General features: G+C 44.0%; 1 protein-coding gene and 1 long non-coding RNA gene across 2 annotated transcripts in view; one reads left to right on the top strand and one right to left on the bottom strand.

The window, feature by feature from the left end:
* Positions 1–15,564, top strand: part of LOC128344658 (formin-2-like) — a 35,009-nt gene extending 19,445 nt beyond the window's left edge. Inside the window, exons 6-8 of the mRNA XM_053295284.1 lie at positions 2,916–2,975; positions 8,420–8,588; positions 13,290–15,564. Coding sequence (XP_053151259.1) covers positions 2,916–2,975; positions 8,420–8,588; positions 13,290–14,193 — 1,133 coding nt within the window. The 3' untranslated portion in view covers positions 14,194–15,564. The remainder of the gene's footprint in view (positions 1–2,915; positions 2,976–8,419; positions 8,589–13,289) is intronic.
* Positions 1–21,932, bottom strand: part of LOC128344659 (uncharacterized) — a 39,392-nt gene that overhangs the window by 16,340 nt on the left and 1,120 nt on the right. The window lies entirely within an intron of this gene.

Raw genomic sequence — 21,932 nt, 5'->3', positions numbered from 1 at the left:
AGGTGATCCAGATCTCCTTTTGGGCTCAAGTGGTAGCAGTGACCAGAAATGCCTTTTACCAGTTTTTGCTGGTTTGATGCTGCAGCAGGTCCTAATGAGGCCTGGTCTAGTATGCTTATCCATGCCCTGGCCATCATGAGATTAGATTACTGTAATGTGCTCTAGATGGGGCAGCCCTTGAAGAGTTCTCGGGAACTTAAACAGATACAAAATGCTACAGCCTTTTATCCAGGACTGCTCAAGAACACATCAGCCTTAAAATAGATCCTCAGCTAGCATGGTTGGGAATATTTACTGAAGATAATAAGGTAATAAAATCTAAAGCGTGGGTGATTTACATGTTGACAGTGGCCAGAATGGTGATAACTAAAAACTGGAAGCATGGAATATTATCTCGACGAATGGTATAATAAGCTTTGGTTTATAACTAGAGCTAAGAAATTAACCCATTCCTGAATCTTCAAACGGGGCAATCAAAGCCATATTCTTTCTTTCTTTCTTTCTTTCTTTCTTTCTTTCTTTCTTTCTTTCTTTGCAATTTGTCAATTGGAACACTCCTGTTGGCTTTCTGGCCACACCTCCTGCTTTCCCAACTCCATAGTCCATCAGCCAGGATCTAGAATGCAAGGAGAATCTCTACTTGTGTTCAACCTTTGTCTCATATGACAAGAGCTAAATGTGAGGAGAGCAGGAGGTGTGGTCACAGAGCACATCAGTACAAAAGATGCAACTAGCCAGCAAGTTTCTGTCCCATCTCTATCTCAATGCCTTAAAAGGGCTTGTGTGATTTGCATTAGTTACCTCAATTGAAGGTGCTAGTTCTTACCGCTAAAGCTCTAAATGGCCTAGGACCTGGGTATCTAAAGGACCATCATCATCACCACACCATTTGTTCTGAAGTCCTGTAACAGGTGCATCTACTAGGATCAGAGCGTTTTCTGTGGCAGTCCTAACACTTTGGAATCCCTTACAAAGGGATTCCCCTTACATGGGAATCCTACTAGGAGCCCATGTGGCTTCCAACTTACAGGTGTCTGAGTAGGCCTGGCTTTTCCATAATGACTTTGATCCAGGGTGATTATGTGCTGCATATTTTTTTAATTATTTCTGAGAAATGTTGTTGTATTGCTACCATTGCCAAAGCTGGCTCAATATAAACAGATAGCTAAGCAGTGTCAGGGCTGACATTGCCCCTTTCTTTCCCCTTGCCTCCACCTTCCAAGGAAGCAAAGGCTCAGAGAGCCAGGCAATGGACAGATGTGAGCAGGAGAAGGAGGAGGAACCCCTGCCTTGCTTCCTCATCTCCATACATCACCTAGCTCTCAAAGGGCCAGGTGATGGAAGGGCAAAAGCAGGAGGAGGCAAACGGATCCCTCTTTGTTTGCCACATCAACTTGGTCCCCTAATGTAGCAGCAACCAGGTCACTCGCCTGTCTGCCCATGACCACTATCTTCACCGCACCATACTTGTCCAGCTTCATATCCTCTCAAGACAGGAAATGGAGGAGACCAGTGCGGTGCTAGGGAGTCAGTGGTAGTGATAGATGGGGGACTGACAAGTGATCCGGCTGTGACATTCCTTGCAAGTGGAGGAAACAAGGAAAGCTGGGCTGGGTAGCTTTGCACATGTGGCAACCAGCCAGCAACATCCTTCACTCCATCAGAGTGGAGGCCTTGCTTGCCTCCACCTCCTTGTGTCCATCCACCAGGCAATGGATAGATGCAAGGAAGAAAAAGCAGGCAAGGTGGGGGGGGGTGATGACATGCCCATCCCCTCCTTTAGAGCAGTGGACATTGCTGGCTGGCTGCCACACACGCAAAGGGCAGCAGAGCTCCAATGCTAGTGGGGCCAGTGGCGGAGCTGCTGAGTCTGCCACATCAGCTGGGGGAATCAGGGCACATCCTGCTGCCCCCCAAATCTGCCACTTGAGGTAACTGCCTTATTTTACCCAATGGGGGAGCCACTTCTGGCTGATACATTGTAATTGTTTGTTTTAAAAAATTTTTAATTACTTATTGTTTTAGTGGCTGACTAACCACTAGCGTTAGTCAACATTCCTAATGAAGTGTGTGTACAGCAAAGAAAAGAAAAGCATGCTGCGTTCTAGACTAAAGCAGTGCATGCATTTGCATGGGCCATTTTCATCAATCTCCCCTTCCCTCTTAAGCACTCGGTGCCACCTGAACTTATGTTCCTCAGAGCTGTGTGACCCTCAGGGACATATTTTCAGGTAGGACAGAGCACTAAAAGCTATTTTAAGCAAAGGATTACAGAAAAAGTAGGATAAACAGATCATTTAAATAATTACTAGCCAACCCCACACAGAGCATCTGTGCATTCTTTGGGGTTGGCGGTTACCTCTCCCTTCCTTTTTGCCCCAGTCTCTCCTTCTGGGCCCAGCCACATCCCACTGCCACTTCTGACCCCCCCCCCACACACACACACTTTCTTTCCCCCCTCCTGGGCCTTGTCTCCACAGCCGGGCCAGGCCCACCACCTCTGGCCTCCACAGCCGGGCCACGGTGGCGGCAACCAATCTTCCTGGGTGCGCCTCAGCCAATCAGGCGCATCCACCACCCAGCCAATCAGCTGGGCTCTGGAAAGCACATTCCAAGGCACACCCAGGAGAATTAATATAATAGATAAAGTAAAATGTATATTTATTATATTATTTAGAACATTTAATAATAAAAAACCTGATCTTAAAATCTGACCTATGTCTAATTCCACCTAATGATGGTAAACAGATATCATGATACTCAGAAGAGGAAGAATTAACGTGTGCCTAACATGCCCCAGTGCTCACAAATTACTTGTGTATTAATGAAATGAACTATGTATATAAGATAACAATGGACAAAGCACATTATAGTTTATTTTTAATTGAATTGCTAACTGCTTAACTTTATTGCAGGACTACAGGATATTGAAAATGGCAATGTACCAAAGGATCTGTTTTTCCAACCAATACCACGTAAGAACACAGTTTAGCAGTGCTAGAACTTGGAATTCCCATTTTTGATCCAAGCATACTGTACTTATTATTTGCCACTAGAGATGCTCAGTCTGAAGTGCCCTTATTTGGGACTGGGGGCAGGGGGGATCTAAGGAGCCAGTGTTAGATTTTCAGAAGCCAGTGCTGCTCCTGGAAATAGCTGCTATTTTTAACAGCAAATGTTTAGGCACCCGGAGGACCAGGTGTATGCGATTTCTACAGCCTTGTCCACATACATTCAATATATCTTTTTATGATCTTTAAGATCAATCAAGACAAGAATACACTTCCTTCTATATCAGGGGTTCCCAACCTTTTAAAACAAGTGTATCCCTTCTACTGCAAACCTTCTGCTCAGGTACCCCACAGAGATATAGTGTGTGTATGTGTGTAAATGTTACTGTTACAGTTATGAGACAGGCTACGCTAGTCACTGGCTTACATCCAGACTAAGTTATTTATGAGGACTTCCATCTTCTTTATATATATTCCTCTTAGGCATACCTGTCGCTAATCTCATGCATGGCAGCTCTTGTGAGAGTTTGAGCAACTGCTGGATAGTGATGGGATGGGCAGGAGGGAAGAAAATGATGGTGGCAGCTGGCCGGCTGGCGTGGAAACAAAATGGTGGCGCTGGCTGGCTGGTGGGAAGAAAACAGCAGTGGAGGCTGGCGGGCGGGCAGGCAGGCGGGGGGGAAGCAGAGGCAGAAGAAGATGGTGATGGCAGGGGATGGGCAGCGGGGGACTCCTGCAGTGGCAGACTAAAGGTGCAGATGCTCTGCGCCCAGTTCAGCTAGTTGAAATTAACAAAACAAGTAAATCTGTCCCATTAATTTCAATATGACTCCTTATGAGAAACTTGGTGTGGATGTGAGCCAGTGACTAGATTAGCCCATCTCATAACTCTAACATTTAAATTCCTCTCTGTGCATGTATACACATATATACATAAAAACACAAATATAAGTGTTACAGTAAGGGAGACAGGCTACTCCAGTCACTGGCTCACATCCACACCAGTGTTCCCAGATGTTGCTGACTACAACTCCCATAATCCCCAAGCAAAAGCCATTGCAACAGAGGATTCTGGGAGCTGTAGTCAACAACATCTGGGAATTTGTTAGAGGGAGCACTGCTCCACACCAAGTTACACCTGAGAGTCAATTGAACAAGTTTACTTATCCTATTAGTTTCAATGGGAGTGCACAGTGCTAATTTTCTGAAGCCTGCCAGTCAGGCTGAGTGGTGGGGTATGCTGAGCTTCGGCATATAACCAGCCAATCAGGAGCAGAGAAGGAGTGTCTTCACCTTCCTCCCTGCCCTTCTGCAGAGGATGCATCATTGAGTATGTGTTGGCTTCAAGCCAGCAATCCTCAGATGGGGGGGGAAACGCACAGCTGCAGTATGGGTAGCCAGAAGGATTCTGAGTACCCCATGGGAGCTCTTCAAACACCTCTAGGGGTATTAGTACCCCCTCTTGGGAACCCCTGATCTATACCATCAGTGCACAAGATCCATATTGCAAGGGCATGCAGAGAAGTGCTTTTAGTGGCTGCTCCACAATTATAGGATGACCATCCCTTAGAGACTCACTAAAGGCCAAACCTAAGAGCCAGACTAGATCCATTAAAAGCATGTGGGAGTCCCATGTTTGCAATTCCCCCATGTCTTTTTCTGCACAAAAAGCAATTCTGGACTGTGGCACAGGGGAGGATATGGATCAACCCTTTCCCTTGCATAATTTTCCCATTGAAAATTGCCCTCCCCTTTCATATTTCAGGGACATCCTTTAATTTGGGTTGGCTTTCGGCAGGTCTTTCTTAGCACAATTTATTTAGACTTTTAAGCTAGGCTTGTGCATTTCGATTCAGGTACAAAATGTTTTGTGCCCAAAAATGGCAATTTTGGAGGTTTTGTAACCAAAACAAAATCAAGATTAAAAAACAGAGATTTTTGTTTCCAAATCGAAATGACTGTGTTTTGGACAGAATGCTTTGTTCTTTGGAAAAGCATTACAATTGAAATTGACTTCTCTGACTCTCTCCACTCCAGCTGAGGCACTGAGTGATTAGCAGAAGATAAGATATGCAAATAGGTTTTGAGCTTGAATGGTTTAGTTAAATGTGTTGTATTCAGTGTGATTGAAATGCAAACTGACCCTGCAAAGGGATTTGGAAGACAGCATTTTGAGACAGAAATACCCAAATATCTTTGGGAGCTCAATGCAATTCCAAAGCTCTTGCTAAAAGCCATGGTAAAAATTGTGTGGAGAAGCTTTTTGAGAAGCTGGTTAGGAAAGTTCTGAAATTACACAGGTTTTTCTTTCCAAAGGTTTAGAAAGAATCTCTTGACTTGTTCAGGGGTCTTTTGAAGAGCTATTTTGATTTTCTTCTGATTTTTATGAGTTATAGTGGTGCCTAAGTTTTGTTGCCCAAGTTGAGCAGTCTAATGTAATTTAGGCCACAATGTAATTTGGTGGGACATGATGTCTAAGCCAGTGGTTCGCAACTTTTGTCATTGCAGGGACAGGTCATCCACATGGGACTACAGGAGACGAAAGGAGAGGGGTGGGGAATATTCCTGTCAATTTATTGACATCCCCAAGAATCTTAGTTGCTTCTCTGATCCATGGTTTTGCACTTTCTTAAATGCAGTGATGATAAATCTCAACAATTCTGAACAGTAGACTGATTTGTTTGGGCTACGGCTCACTCCACTTCAGTTAAATAATAATAATAATTATTATTATTATTTTACATTTATATCCCGCTCTTCCTCCAAGGAGCCCAGAGCGGTGTACTACATACTTAGGTTTCTCCTCACAACAACCCTGTGAAGTAGGTTAGGCTGAGAGAAGTGATTGGCCCAGAGTTACCCAGCTAGTATCATGGCTGAATGGGGATTTGAACTTGGGTCTCCCAGGTCCTAGTCCAGCACTCTAACCACTACACCATGCTGGCTCATTGGTCTATCTTGCTATCTCAAATGACCTGTGGTCACTGTTCCATGAGGAGGGAGTGTTTTTATTGAAAGATTGCTTGAATCCACAAATGGGTTGTGCTGCTGTGCTAGTGTGCACAGGGACATGCTCACACCCACTGCAAAATTCTCAAATAACTGTGCCAAAAAATTAAGTGTCGTTGTTGTTCATCATTCTCTTCACTCTTTCAACTTGTTTATGTGGGGCTTCAGGGGCAAAACAGTGGGTTGGGTGGCAGTGCCCCAAGGGTGGTGCACCCAGATTCCAAATAGGGCAAAGGACTGATTTCTTAGGAATTTTTGAGGAATTTTCTTAGGAATTATTCCCATAGGGAATAATGGAGGTTTCAGCAGCCCCATAACTCCACCTGGGGGGCACTGTGATGGCCCAAAGCAAGTGGTGGTGTAGTGCACAGAGGGTGCCTACCACCCCCCTGGATTGCTAACCCATTGGGGTACTGGGCTTTGTTGTTTCTGAGGTGTTGAGTTTAGATTCTCTGGTAGCAAATGAGATTTTTAATGAAAAACCATGAATCCACTCTCATATGCTACTAGAGAATCTACTCTCAGAACACCTCTAGAACAACAAAACCCTATACTTCATGGGTTGGCAACCCATGTGGGTGGTTGGCACCCTATGTGCACTACACCGCCACTTGCTCTGGGCCACCCCAGTGCCCCTCAAGTGGAGTTATGGGATTGCAGAAACCTCCATTATACCCTACGAGGAAAATCTGAAAGACGTGTAAATTCATTAATTCTTTAAAAATCAGCCCTTTGCCAAATTCCTCTGAAAATATTGTGGTAGCTTCCTTGTATCAACTGGGCACTACCACCAACCGCACTCCACTCTGGGCCACCCCTCCTCCCCCACATGAAACGATACTTTTCCTGAAACCTCCATCATACCCTATGGGGAAAATCTGAAAGACGCGCAAACTTAAAAAATTCACCAAAAATCAGCAGTTTGCCCAATTCCTTTGAAATTTTTGTGGTAGCTTCCACTCATTGGGCACTATAACCCCCATCCACTCTTTTGACCATGTGATCCATTTTAAAATCTGAATTAATTCGGATTCAGATTCGGATTAATTCGGATACAAAACAAAACTGGGGTGATTCAGAAAGCTTAATTTTCTACAAAATACAAAATGGGGTTGATTCGGATTTGGTACAAATTGAAACAGAAAAAATACAAAACGCACAACCCTATTTTAAGCTACAAGTCCAAACTGATATTTAACCTGAAAACGTCCTAAAATGCTTTATGGTGTGTGTGTAATGTTGTTTTTGCTGCTGCAGACTAACATGGCTGCTTCTCTACAAGTGGATATATATGTGCTTTGTTAAAAAATTAAACTGTATTGAAGATTATTTCTTATAGTATAGGGTACAACTATACAGAGGTAATATCGGGAGTCTATAATAACTCTGAATTTCTGGAGTTTGCACAACTCCCTTGACAATTTATTCACTTTTTCAGTCCAAGATATCCTTGAAATTTAAACAAAAGATCAGTACCAAAAGGTTAATACCTTTGTATCCTAAGTGCTACATTGATCTAAGACAGTTGTGTTATAAGCTATATTATAAATTTGGGTCATTTAGACCCCCAATCAGCGTTGTCTTCCTGATTCAACCTGAGCGGGATCTAAAATTAACTGAGTGGACATAAAAAAATGTGTGAGTGCACGCACATGCGCACACCTTAGAGAGAACATTGCCCCCAATGCTTTTGGTATGCAATGCTTCTTTTTTCCTCATTCATTTCAATTAGGGTAAAGTTAGTTAGGGTAACTAGCCCCACTACCATTAGGTGAGAATTTTAAATTACACACAAACACACATCATAAGGAGATATGTGCAAATAGCATAAAGAAATCAACCTCTTTATTGTGGAAAAAAAACAAGAGTCAGCAAAAATAGTCACAACCAATTTTGGAAGTTATGTGAGTTGCAACTAGGAAATAAAACACAATCAGAGAAGACCCATGGAGTAGCTTCTCTGGGCTGTACCATTTCAGACTATAGGAGATGGGGTTGCACATTTGAATATGTCCATATATATATAATTTTAAAAACCAAAACCTCCCTATACATGTAAAATTAACATGTGAGGCTGGACTGGAATTTTCTCTCTGATACGCTACTTTTGCAAGCACAGGGAGTTTTTCATATGGAGAAACTTTCAAAATTTGATCCCTCTGAACTTTCAAAATTTGATAGAGGCTTCTGATTGTGTTGCTTGACTCCAAGGTTCATTCAGAATGCCCTAAATATGCAGGAGGATTAAATCTTTTATTTCTAAGATGCTTTACTGAAATACTTAATGAACTACTCCACTGAGGTCCTGAACATGCTGTAACAGGAATAGTAGTTGCTTTCTGTTTAAAGTGAACCGAATTTCCATTTGATTCACTTTAAAATCAGTTTTCCCTCTTCAGTTTCAGACAAGGCAGATGATGCTCAGAAACGCATACAAGCTACATCAGCAGGAGAACAAGAAGTCAAAGAAACAGTACTACTGGCTGTATCTTCCACGACTCTCACTATTTTATTACTGCTCACTGTGTGTTGTGCTGTGACTATATACCAATGTTCCAGAGAATACAAGTAAGTGCATTCATCACACATGGATTGAACACTAGGGATCATACTTCATGTGATTTAAGAATATAAGTTTAGTCTTGCTGGATCAGAACAAAGTCTACCTGGAAAGGCACTACCTGTAAGCATAGGCAATGCCAAGCTAGACGTTCGGTATTTAGTTTAAAGCAGCTTCAAAAGTTCATATTCTCACGAGTGCTCCTAGATTCTGGTTTCCTTTGGAGGCTTATGATATCTTTTTAATACTTGGTTTATTTACAAATATATTAGTTAAGCATTAGATGGAGTTAAATAGTAGTGCCCTTCTATAAGCAAGCAACAGATCCCATTCAATTCCCAAGGAATGGCCCTGAACTCCAAGGAGCTTCAGCTCTTTGCCTTCTGTCCCCCAGCTTTTCCACTGAGTCTCTGTCTCACACAATACCTGTTTCTCAGATGGGTCAAAAAGAAGATTGAAAATTATTTTTAGAAAACATCCAAGATTAGATATATAGTGATTTCAAAATAATTTCCCTACCACCAGTACAAGTTTACAATACAGATAATCAAATGATTCCCTTATTTTTCAACTCCCTTCAGTCCATCACAATTTAGCAGCATAAAAGAAGATTATAACAATAATAGACTCTTGCCTTGTTTTTTGCTGCTGACATGTAACAAATAAAAGAGAAAGTTTGGATTTTCTCTCCCTCAGTCAGCATGTCCCAGACCCCCGTCAAACAAATTTCTAAGATGTATGGGTTCCATTAACATGGTTAAGGCAAGGTATGAATTTTATATTTTAACACTAGAGCTGCACTAATGAAAAAACAACTATACAACTAATCATCTGTTATCTCAAGAAACACAAAATCTTAACAATTCCTTTTGCAAATCACATTTTTTCAGTAATACTAAACATTCAACCTGTTCCCCCCCCCCAACAATATCATCAATAGCAATATCATCAATAGGCAGTTTCAAAAGTATCACTCCTATCCCCAAAGCATGTTTTCTCCATGAATGCTGCTTCTCTTTGTCCTGGGTTTTTTTCCTGTGCAAAAATTTCTACTGCTGAGCAAATGACTTCAAGGCACATCTCCATGAAGAGTTCCAATCACATGTAGTCTTGCCAGATGCAAGGCTTTAAAAAAAAAATTTAGTGTGAACGTCTGTGGGCTAGCACAAGAACTGCATGAGGAGTCATCGTAACTGGGTATCTATACCTAGCAGTTCTTATACTAACTTGTCCCACTATTTCCTGACAACACACCAGGGGTAGAGTGTTGGGGTGCTTCCCCTGTCCCTGCCATTGATTTTTTTTTTAATTTAGATTTTCTTGTGTACTTCAAGTTCAGCACACTTCTGCCATACCAAATTTCTGCAGCATTTCCTCCCACCTTCTGCCAAGACTCCTGTGGAGCTTGGAATGGGGAAAAAGAACCACATGTCTGAATGTAGTTTTCAGTATAGCGTTGTTCTCTCAGTAAATCGCTTGCTGAAAATCCCGCTTAATGAATCACTTGCTGAAATTACATTGAATTGTTCCCATTTCTTCCTGCCCTATCATCTGCAATTACTCAACTAAAATTATCTGCACATATTCCTGGGAGTAGGCCTCATTGAATGTTCTGGGTCTTCTTTCCAAGTAAATATGCATGTATTCTGCTGTTGCATCCACAATTTCCTCCTCTTTTTTGTATGTCATAATGCTACTTTTGCATTTTCTTTTAATTGTTGGGGGGGGGCTGCTTTTGCATTCTTTGATGGAAAGGGGCGGGAATTATGTTCCACATATATTATAGTCCAGGGCTCCTCCAGCTGTGCTTGGACTATAACTCCCACCATCCTTAGCCACAGTGGCCAATCATCAGGGATGATAGGAGTTGTAGTCTAACAACATGTGCAGCTGTAAAAAACTGTTAGTGACCATAGATTTAATAAGGACATCACTAACATGCTTATAGCTGGTTTGATTCTTGTTCTAATGGGATGAAAATTAGAAGTATGGTAGACCCCTGTGAAGTCATTATACCATCCAAATTCCAGGCACATAGGTGTGAGTTTTTGTTCGTACACATAGTGAAGTTTTGAAGCTTGACTTTTGACTATTTAAATCACTGTGATCTTGGAGGAGTGAGAGAGAAACAATGTTCCCAATCCATCTTTGATGTTCTCCTAGTTAGAGCACATTGTCCTGGCTGCAACACTAAGTCACCAGCAGCAGCATCAAAAACAATCATTTGGGAGGCGATGGAGGGAGAGAGAGGAGAAGGGGGCTTATGTCCCTTTAAAGCTAAAGAAGAGCACAATTGCAAAGAATAGCCAGTGAAGACTGCACAAGGCAGGAACCAAAAGATAAGTGTGCTTGAGTACAAAAGTTAGGGGGAGGGTAGAGATCACCCTTGGGAGCCAACCACCTCATATGTCACTACCTATGCAGGTAACCAACCTTCTACAGATTGTGCTATGATCCTTTTCCCCTTCATGCAAAATTTCCTCTTTCCATGATCAAGTTAGAAAATGTAGTTATGAAAAGACACTGGTGCTTCAAGGATTGGCAGGTAGATCACACAATGTGCAAAATGCCATCAAGACCTCCCCTAAATTCACCTGTAAGCATCAGTGGTCATCAGAGGCTTATCTAGGGAAAATAGCACCTAGGGCAAGCACTGAAATTGCGCCCCCTGTCGAAACATCTGACACCCATCTTTCAGATAACTTTACTATAATATCAGCTGAAAAATACAAGTCAAGCTCGTTAATCTTTTAAAATCTCAAAAACTATTTAGCAGTGGATGTAGCCAGACCAAAAAAATGCTGGAAAACTACAAATTTCAGTATGCTGGGGCTCATGAAATACCCAAATACTATGTGGAGGTGTACTTGGAAAACTAAACAGAAGTGCCTATCTAATTCTTTACTATGCATTGTAGCATCACTATTACATAAGTTTTAAAAATAAATGGAGAATTTGGCTTTTCCCAGATATTCTGAAAATAATTAAAGGCTATGCAGAGTAAACTGTGTCACTGCTTGGAATATATTCTAGTATTTCAGAAAGATAGTTAAAATGAGAGAAAGAGAGCAAGAAACTCCCAGTGGGCCTTAATACTAAGGATTTCACACTGATTCAAAGACAAGCTCACCATTAATAGCCATATTATTAAGACACCACATTTAACCCACTTATCATAAGAAGCAAAGTAAGAGCAAATGAATACGGTCTTAGCTCATAAGCTTCAGCTCAGTATTCACAAGCCCTGATTCTCTGTACATAGTACTAAACTGAATACGTGTACAGTGACTTATATTATATTAAATTAATTTTTTTTAACCTGTAGCCCCTTCGGGGCACTTCCTATAGGCCGTGGGAGGGGGGCGTCTGCAAAGGTTACCCCTCCCACTGCTGGCCTCTAGGGCCTTGCAGAGACCATTTGAGCATTGCAGTGGCCATTTTTAAAAATAATTTTTTTTAATGGCCGCTAAAAACAACATGGCCACCGTGCATGCTCAAATGGCCTCTGTGAGGCCTGGCATGGCCTAGAGCCTCACAGAGGCCATTTAAGCATGTGCAGTGGCCATTTTGTTTTTGGTGGCCATTTAAAAAAAATTTTATTTTAGGAATTTGCGCCCCCCTTCAAGTGGCGCCCAGGGCACATGCCCTGCCTGCCCTACCCTAGATACGCCTCTGGTGGTCATGTTGGAATAAACCATTTCTGGAAATGTCATCTCTCAGTGGCAAAAGGTGCCTCCTTTTTTCCTTATGCTGTCCTGGAACTGGTTCTGAAGCCAATCACCTGGATGCCTCTGCACATCCTGGGTTTGCCACAAGTCTTTATCTGGGGGTATCTTGCACAAAACCAGCTGGGGTAATCTATTTAAACCAACTGGCGGAAATCCCCCTTTCTGTGCATGATCCCAATCATTTACACAGGTCATGATCTCAAAAGACCCAGTGTCTTACTTTGCTCCCAAACCTTGCAGGCTTATGGCTTATTCCCACACTGGTACTTGCTTCTGGGATAGACCAATTAGCTAGTAGTGGTTTGTTGCCACTAATTAAGGTCTGGAAACAGAAGGTTAGGATTTTCTCTACCTTGTGCAGCCTGTCCCCCAACCTTTGCAATTACAGACACATTTAACAGAAAGTCTTGATTGTTTAGTTCAGGGTTTCTTAACCTTGGGCCCCCAGATGTTGTTGGACTACAGCTCCCAGAATCCCCAGCCACAAAGGCCATGTCTGGGGATTCTGGGAGTTGTAGTCCAACAACATCTGGGGGCCCAAGGTTAAGAAACCCTGGTTTAGTTCTTTTCCTTCAAAAGTGCTAGTGCGGGGATTCTCAACATTGGGTCCCCAGATGTTGTTGAACTTCATCTCCCAGAATTCCCAGCCAAAGGCCACTGGGCCTGGGGATTATGGGAGTTGAAGTCCAATAACATCTGGGGACCCAACGTTTAGAATCTCTGTGCTAGTGTATTACAGTGGATAGAAGTGCTGCACTTGCATCAGTTTTAAAGGGAGACAGTGGGACAGGCGCTCTCTCAACTTATTTAACAGGTTATTCTGAGAATAAACTAGGATGACCCCATATATGCCACCTTGGGTAAGGCCTGGATACAATGTATCACATATAGAAATGTGGAAATATGGCAGTTTTGTGCAGCTTCTAATAAAATGTGGTGTGTTATTTAATTAATTTTGTTTAATTTGCTCTTGCTTTCTAGCTATTGGGACGAATACTCACTTACTTCTTCTGAAAGACAAGCTATGTATGGTTCAGGAGAATCTGATTCTACAATCTCTAGATCAGAAGAAGGCTTGGCTTGGAATGAGATGACATTGTCAGAACAGCAGGGCAGCTCACAGCCTAAACAGGCAAAAGCACTAACATTTTCTCCCATGATACGGTCAATAGATGAGGTGTCAACAGTTTCTGATGAATCAGCACGCACTTTTGAGAGAGTCAGAAGTGAAAGTGAGCCTGAAACGGACCACAGTGAGCCTGAAAAGACTGCAACAAGAGTGAGAATTGTTGAGCCACTACCTGCAGGAGCACCGCCAAGTACGCTAGCACTACCAGCAGGAGCACCGCCAAGTAGACCGACACCACCTGCAGGAGCAACACCAAGTACCCCTGCACCCCCTGCGGGAGCACCAAGTACCCCGGCGCCCCCTGCGGGAGCACCACCTGCAGATGCATCAGTGCCACCTGCAGGAGCACCACCCACAGGTACACCATCAAGTGCACCAGCACCACCCACAGGAGTGCCTCCAGGTACACCCGCACCACCCGCAGGAGCACCGCCAGGTACCCCAGCACCGCCCGCAGGAGCACCGCCTGCAGGAGCACCGCCTGGTGCCCCAGCACCGCCTGCAGGAGCACCGCCTGGTGCCCCAGCACCGCCTGCAGGAGCACCGCCTGGTGCCCCAGCACCACCCGCAGGAGCACCGCCTGCAGGAGCACCTCCTGGTGCCCCAGCACCGCCCGCAGGAGCACCGCCTGGTGCCCCAGCACCACCCATAGGAGCACCGCCCGCAGGAGCACCTCCTGGTGCCCCAGCACCGCCCGCAGGAGCACCGCCTGGTGCCCCAGCACCGCCTGCAGGAGCACCACCACGTGCGCCCTAACAGAAGTCAGAGTGAATTCATCAGCTGATACCAGGACTTGACATCCTGATGGGATAATTTTATAATAAAAAGAAGTATTAATTTATGATTAAATGCTGCTCCACAGGAATTCAGAGAAACAGACACAGAGCTTGAAATGCTGAAGTGAGGAGAAAGTCCAACAAGGGAGTTGGATGGCAAATGTTTGAAGGCATGCACATAACGCTTAGGGATGAGTTGGAACAGAATATAGAGCTATACTTAGAGGAGAAAAATGTGATTTAAGAAATCCTCCCAAGAAATACTGGAATTGTTTTATATTAGGGGGGGGGGAGGGAATAAATAGGTTTTAAATCACTATTCAAAACAAATGCTGCATAAGATTATATGAATAAACCATCTGAACGGTAACTCAGTTATATGAATGAAGCATTGTCTCCTGCGCATCAAGATGCAAAATTAAGGGCCTTTCCATCCAGACTAATGCAGAGGTCCCTAATGCATGCTGGGAATAATGGGCTTCCCATACTGGTGTTATAGCACAAGAGTTTCTGAGAGTGGGAATACTACAGCATGGAGTTGTACTAACAACTCCCTTCTTAGCCTCCTGCAAGTAGTGATATCAAGTCAGAGGGGTTTGCAAGATAGCATGGTATGGGATCTCTCCTATTTTGGGTTGCCAACTTCTTTTTTTAACAAGTCCTATTCATGTGCCTTTGATCACCATCCTGATATACACTTAAGTAGGTGAAGTTTTTCCTGGCATGGCAGCTGTAATGAAGAAATGTTACATGTCTAACTTCTGCATCCGAGGCTGCTCTTAAAGGCAAAGCCGCAGGGCCAGTAAAAAGTTGACAATCCTTTCAATCTACCGGGCTACTTATCTTCAAAGTTTGCTGTTTCACACAAAATTATGAGGCCTTTCCCCCAGAACCTATGCATCCCCGCCATTGCTGCTTTCCCACTGTTGCAGAGGTTATCTGTATTGATGGGAACCCTATAGCATAACTATCCAGTCTGACCAGAAGAGAGTTTCTACTTAAAGGATCTCCTTCAAGCAAAATGCCACTCCACAAATTCAAGGGATTTCCCATAAAATGTGAGGCAATTGAGCAGTCCAATGTCCTCCTCTCCACTGATGAGAAAACACAGGCAAACACATACATTGACTCCACAGACTGACTCAAACATTTAGAGCAATGAAATGTCTCTGTGCACACCAGCTCATTCACTATAAACAAAAATACCCCCTCAGTCTCTGTGGTTGTCTTCATGGTAATTTAAAAGTTTGTAGAGTTTCTTCATTACACTACATTTTTTCTTTCTGTAACCAAATTTCCCTCCAAACGTATATTGAGATTACTGAAATAAACTTGTAACAAAAATGTGTAATAGGCACCAAAAATGACCAGTGCAATCCTTTCCAAAAACCAGTGGTGTCTTTTGTACTAGAAGAACGTTTAGTCTGAGGAGAACCATGCCTAGACATGGCATGGCTGTGTGTATGAGAGAAGGGAAGCATTGTGCATTGTAACTGGAGAGTAGCTATAATTCAGAATACATTTAGTAGCCCCTATAGAGCCACCTAATGGCACAGTGGGGAAGTAACTTGTCTAGGGAGCGAGAAGTTCCTGGCTCGAATCCCCACTGGTATATTTCTCAGACTATGGGAAACACCTATACCAGCAGCAGCGATATAGGAACATGCTGAAAGGCATCATCTCATATTATGAGGGAGATGGCAGTGGTAAACCCCTCCTGTATTCCACCAAAGACAAGCACAGGGCTCTGTGGTTGCCAGGAGTTGACACCGACTTGACGGCACAACTTTAACTTACAGAAATACAAGAAGAGAAAGCTAATTTTGAACTGGCACAACTAGACTGTTATGTGCTTGTTTCCTGATAAATTCTGAAAATATATTTATTTGATTTATATTCTCCTTTTTGATTCAGGAGGATCCCCAAAGCACCTTGCAGAAAACAACAAAATACAATTATATTGAGGATGCATCCATCCCCTTCAACAAATACACTTGTTGTCTAATACCTGCTTAAACTCAGACTCCACAATTACTACAGTGTCTGATGTAGATGTGTCCAGCAATTCCTCTTATGTGGTTAAGCTGGATCAGTTTCAGTTTGGGACGCCTGAGGATGTGGACAAGCTGCTTGGAACAGTGCAGCTTACCACCTGTTCTCTTGACTCTTGTCCAACATGGCTTATATGATCTGGCAGTGGGGTTGTTGTAGAAGGCCTGATATTGGATTATAAATGCTTCTCTGAGAAATGGCAGGATACCTCTTCTAAAGGATACATCTTCTAAAGAAGCCTGCATTGGATCCCTCAGCTATCTCCAATCTTCCGTGGTTGGGCAAAGTAACTGAAAGGGTGGTGGCCTCCCAGATTCAAACAGTCTTGGAGGAAACTGATTATCTAGACCCAATTCAAACTGGCTTTCAGGTGGGCTATGCGATGGAGATTGCCTTGGTCGGCCTGATGAGTGATCTCCATTTAGGAACTGATAGAAGGTGTGTGACTCTGTTGGTCCTTTTGGATCTCTTGGCAGCTTTCGATACTATAGAGTACAGTATCCTTCTGGAGCATCTGAGGGGATTGGGGATGGGGGTGCTTTGTAGTGGCTCTGCTCCTACCTCTCAGGCAAATTCCAGGTCATGTCCACTGGAGACCGTTTTTCTTCAAAACGTGAACTTTTACATGGCACCTCCCAGGGCTCTATATTGTCTCCAGTGCTTTTTAACATCTACATCAGTGTTTCCCAACCAGGGTTCCTTCAGATGTTGCTGAACTACAACTCCCATCACCCCCAGGATAAATTGTAGCTGGGAATGATGGGAGTTGTAGTTCAGCTACATCTGGGTGTTTTCCACACTACAAGATTTGCAATGGGTAAAGCGTTGCAAAGTGTGACGGAATAGTGCAACGGTTTAAAACTGAGAGTAAAGCATTATTCAATGCTTTGTTGTAGGCTGGTGGCAATTCATATTTTCTGTGCATTGCAACATGTTTTCAAGGCAGGACTGTCCATATTCTCCTTGAAATGTGTTTATCTGCTCCTCCTCCTGCTCCATTTGGAGCAATGGAATTGCGGTGGGAGGGAGGGTGACGCGAAATTTTTTTGGGTAACTTTTTGGCTGCTTTGTGCAAACCCGCCATCAGGGGGAAGTGCCATTCCAAAACAAAAATCTAACTTCTTCTTGCATCATTCCAGTTTTGTGCAAGAAAAAGGGGGGGATAAAAAAAAGAGGGGGAGTGGGGTGCGTGAGGAGATCCTTTGGAGTGACAATATAAAGGAATTGCTTAGGGCGGGGGGGGGGAGAATCCTGTGGCAAGCCAGGAAGGGGGAAAGACAGGAACTGGCATGCCACCAGATAGATAGATAGATAGATAGATAGATAGATAGATAGATAGATAGATAGATAGGAGGGTGGAGGGGAGGAGAGTGCTCCTCCAGTGAGGGCTGCACAGAAGTAAATGAATCATGATTCAGTTCAATGGGCTTCTTTTTAAGTAAGTAATTGTTCTCTCCTTCCCCTTGTAGAAAGCAAGTGTGATTGCACAAAAGTAAATGATTTAGTTTAATGGGATTCCTCTTCAGTAAAAAGTGCACGAGAAAGGGTTGGATTCAGAAATCTGCTCAGCTGCACTCCCCTCCCGTGTTGACAAGTTCAGGTTATATTGGAAGTGAGCAGAGGAGGAGGGAGGTGTGGAGTTTGGGATCTGTGGGGAGGAAAGGAGGGGGAAGCTGAGATTTCTCCCTGCCTGTTCTCTCCCTGTGGTGAGAGGTGGAGGAAGTAAGCACGGGCGGTGGGAGAACTGTCCATACTACAACACACTGCAATGCATCAACTCCATTGAAAGCCTCCCTACCATGGAAAAATACAGCTACTTTCCTACCATGTTATAGGGCCATAAGCATCATTAAAATTTGAAACAAGGCCTCTGAAATATGGACAGCACCCTGCTGACAGCGCAGCAAGTGTGATGTCAAAACACTGGCAATACGGAGGGGCACTTATGGGACATGTGGCAGTGTGTAATCTGGAAAATACCCTGGAGGAACCCAGGCTGGGAACCACTGATCTACATGAAACTGCTGGGAGAGATCATTGGGGGATTTCGATCATCAAATCTATTTCTCCATCACCAGAAGGAATAACCCCACTAAATGCCTGCCTGGAGGAGGTGATGGGCTGTATTAGGAATAACAAATTGAGACTGATTCCAGATAAGACAGAGGCAGGGGCGTAACTATAATAGGGGAATGGGGAGACAGTTGTCCGGGGGCCCACTGCCTTGGGGGGCCCCCAGAGGCAAGTCATATGACTGACTCCCCCAGCCACGCACCCACCTGGGCTTCCTTCAGTTGTATTCATTCTCCAAAATTGATGTGAGTGTTAAGACCTGGAGCTACCAGAACAGCATGTCTTTCTCTAGTACCATTAAATGACTTGCATTGTCCACAATTTACAAAACCTTTAAAAAAATAATTTAGGTTGATGTTCTATTGTGGCACATAGGATATATAAATTTTACTATGCTTTTTGTTACCACTATTCAGCCTCATTTAAGATTTCTTTACTTCATGAGCTGAGCTTCGGGGGGGGGGGGTTAAAATCTTTCTCTGTGCCCGTTCCAACCTTGCTACACCCTTGGACAGAGGTACTTATTGTGCGGGGTTGGAACCAGTGTTCTCTGCAATAGGGATTCCCAGGTGTTGTTGACTACAACTCCCAGCATCCCCAGCTACAATGGCCTTTGGCTGGGGATTATGGAAGTTGCAGTCAATAACATCTGGGAATCTCTGTTACAGAGAACACTAGTTGGAACTCGGGAGACAATTTTGATCTGCCAGTTCTGGATGGGGTCGCACTTCCCCAGAAGGAACAGGTACGCAGTCAGTGGGTGCTTCAGGATCTAAACCTCTCCCTGGAGCCCAGGTTGAGACAGTGGCCAAAGGTGCTTACTATCAGCTTCGGCTGGTAGCTGGCCAGCTGGTCCATTTCTTCAGATACTCAGAACAGTGGTACATATGTTGATAACCTGCAGACATCTCAAAGAGACCGTATTATTCCCATACTAAAAGAGCTACACCGGCTCCCAACAAGTGTCCAGGCAAAATACAAGGAGCTGGATATAACCTTAGGCCCTGGGTATTTAAGAGAACTTCTTCACATGAGCACTACAACCCATTGAGATCATCTGGAGTTCTATCTGCAGTTGCCACTGGCTCCTCTGGTGGATCCTCAGGAACAGGCCTTCTCCATTGCTGCCCCAAGGCTTTGGAATGCATTCCCTGCAGAAATAAGAGCCTCTCAACCTCTGACAGCTTTTTAAAAGGCAGTTAAGACACATTTGTTCACCCAAGCTTTTTAAGCTGCATCATGGTTTTAAATTGTTTTAAGTAGTTTTTATTTTGATGTTTTGTTGTTGCAAAGTGCCCAGAATGGTTTGGGGAGGCCTACAAATTTGAAAAATAATAAATAATTTAAAAAAGGGTGGCCACCTCCCTACAACCCCTTTGTCACTTTAGGATGTTGTGGCTGTCTCCATTCTCCAAGTGCTTGGGCGCTCACCTGCCTGGGCAAGGAGCCATTTGCTGTTTTGCCTTTCCTCAGTGCCTCCTCCCCCTCGCCCCGTATAGAGTAGCCTCACCCTCACCAGCCCCACCTCCCTGCATCAAAAGATGGCACTGAGCCACCCCCTCTCCCCCCCCCCCCGTGCTCTCTCCTGAGGCCAGTGCAACCCCCGTCTCTCCCTCCCAGCCCCAACGTTTCAACTTGAGCAGCTGCCACTAGAAGGAAGAGATGGGCTGGCAAATCTGGATAAAAGCATGGGGCCTGCCCAACAGATAAAGCAGCTGTGTGTGATGACTCCTGGAAAGTTGCATTGAAGATGAGGGAGAAGATGGGCAGTGTCAGTGCCACCCTCTGATGACCCTGCTCTAGAGCTGTGGCTGACACTGTCCGGCTCCCCTCTTACCTTCCGAATGCCACATGTGCTCTTTCTTGGGACTGGTGCAGCCACTGCTCGCACCCGTCCCAGGTTTGCTGGCCCTGTCTCTCCCTGTCTCCTGCATTGGTGGCAGCAGCAACAGTTCCAGTCCAAGTGCTCGTGCTGCTAGCGATGGGATGGAGAGACAGGAGCTGATGAATCTGGATGAATGCATGCTGCCTGAAACAACAAGCAAAGGCCATGCCAGCCTCTGGAGAGAGCAGGTGCAGTACCTGGAAGGTGAGGGGGTAGATGGGCGGTGTCAGAGCCGGCTTTGGATGGCCCCGTCTCCCTGTGTCAGAGGCTGGTTCTGATACCACCCATCTTCGCCCTCACCTTCTGGGTGCCATGTGTGCTCTCTTCTGAGGTCAGCATGAAGGGGGACTTTAAAACAAAACTACAGGAGTGGCAGGTGAGGTGGGAGCAGCAGCAAGAGACAGCTGATTGATGCTGGGGTGGGCGTGGGGTCCCTGCACTCACTGCCCCATGGCACACTCCCCTTCTGAGGCCGTCGCCTCATCTTGCCTTATGGGAGAGGCACCCCTGATCCTCTTTGACTTCTTCCCAGGACTGTAGATGTTTTCACTGTCCCAGGACACGAGTAAAATGTGAAGAGCTGTTGAGCAGTGACAGTGGGATGGATAGTTGCCTGTCTCTGCACATTCTGTTCTTTCTTCTCTTCCGCCTGTCAAACTTTTCATAAGTTGAGGAAAATTGTCCTCATTTTAGGAATGCTGCTTTGCAGTCTCAGGGAGAGAAAAGTTGCCACACATTGATCTTAATAGCTGTAGAAATCAATAGCGAAGAGTCCCATTCTTTGTACATTTACTTGGAAAGAAGTACAACAGCTTTCAGTGCAATTTACTCCCAGATAATTTGTACACTGAACTGCAGCCTAATATATGGTGAGGTGTATATCTGTGCAGCTGATGAAAACAGGAAGGATAATACACATTATTACAGTCACCCACATTCAAAATAGTTTTGTTACTTTGAGCCTTGATTAATGTGAATGGGTCTATTACTTTCAATCAGTGAGCAAGATTATAACAAATGAAACTTGATGGTTTTTAACGGTAAGGAATCCCTCTCCAACCTCTGGAATGTAACTCTCATAAGAGTTTGTGAAAGCGATTTTCTCCAGCTAATGGGAACAGAGAAACAGTTTCAAACCAGTTTTGCAGTTTGGATTGGGAGAACAAGCTCATTAACTCACAGAGTTTGTCCAAGGGTGAGCAGGGACTCTGACACAGAACTAGCTTTGCTGGCTGCTTAGAGAAGTCTGTTTGTTTCCACCACACCATGTTTCTATATTTGTAAGTAAAACAGTATCCCCTTTCAAGTGTAGGGAAGGAGATCGGGTGCACAAGGGGATATTTAAAGCTTCTTTAGAAACTGAATAAATTTTTATTATTAACAAATAATAATAAATAAATATGTAAATGTAAGTGCTAAATAAATACATAAATAAAATAAAACAGCTGTTATAAACATATCATATAAACCTGTACTTTGTTCGGGTTCCTCAGCACTCATACTAGAGAGTACATTCCCTTGAAGTCAAAGGGATTTGCTTCTGAGTAAACCGCTCCAAACCCTATAGTGCTGACACGTGAATATTTTCATCCTTGGAGGAAGTACATAGCCATATACTATTCAATCATTTGTGTGACATCCACGAAGAACTACAAATTATCTCGAAACTCGAAAAACTATATTGAGCAAACAATCTCCTGCTTTCCCCT

This window comes from Hemicordylus capensis, chromosome 2 (assembly GCF_027244095.1).
Source record: "Hemicordylus capensis ecotype Gifberg chromosome 2, rHemCap1.1.pri, whole genome shotgun sequence".
Taxonomy (NCBI): Eukaryota; Metazoa; Chordata; class Lepidosauria; order Squamata; family Cordylidae; genus Hemicordylus; species Hemicordylus capensis.
The sequence above is the reverse complement of the archived record's forward strand: the minus strand, read 5'-3'. Positions and strand labels throughout refer to the sequence as shown.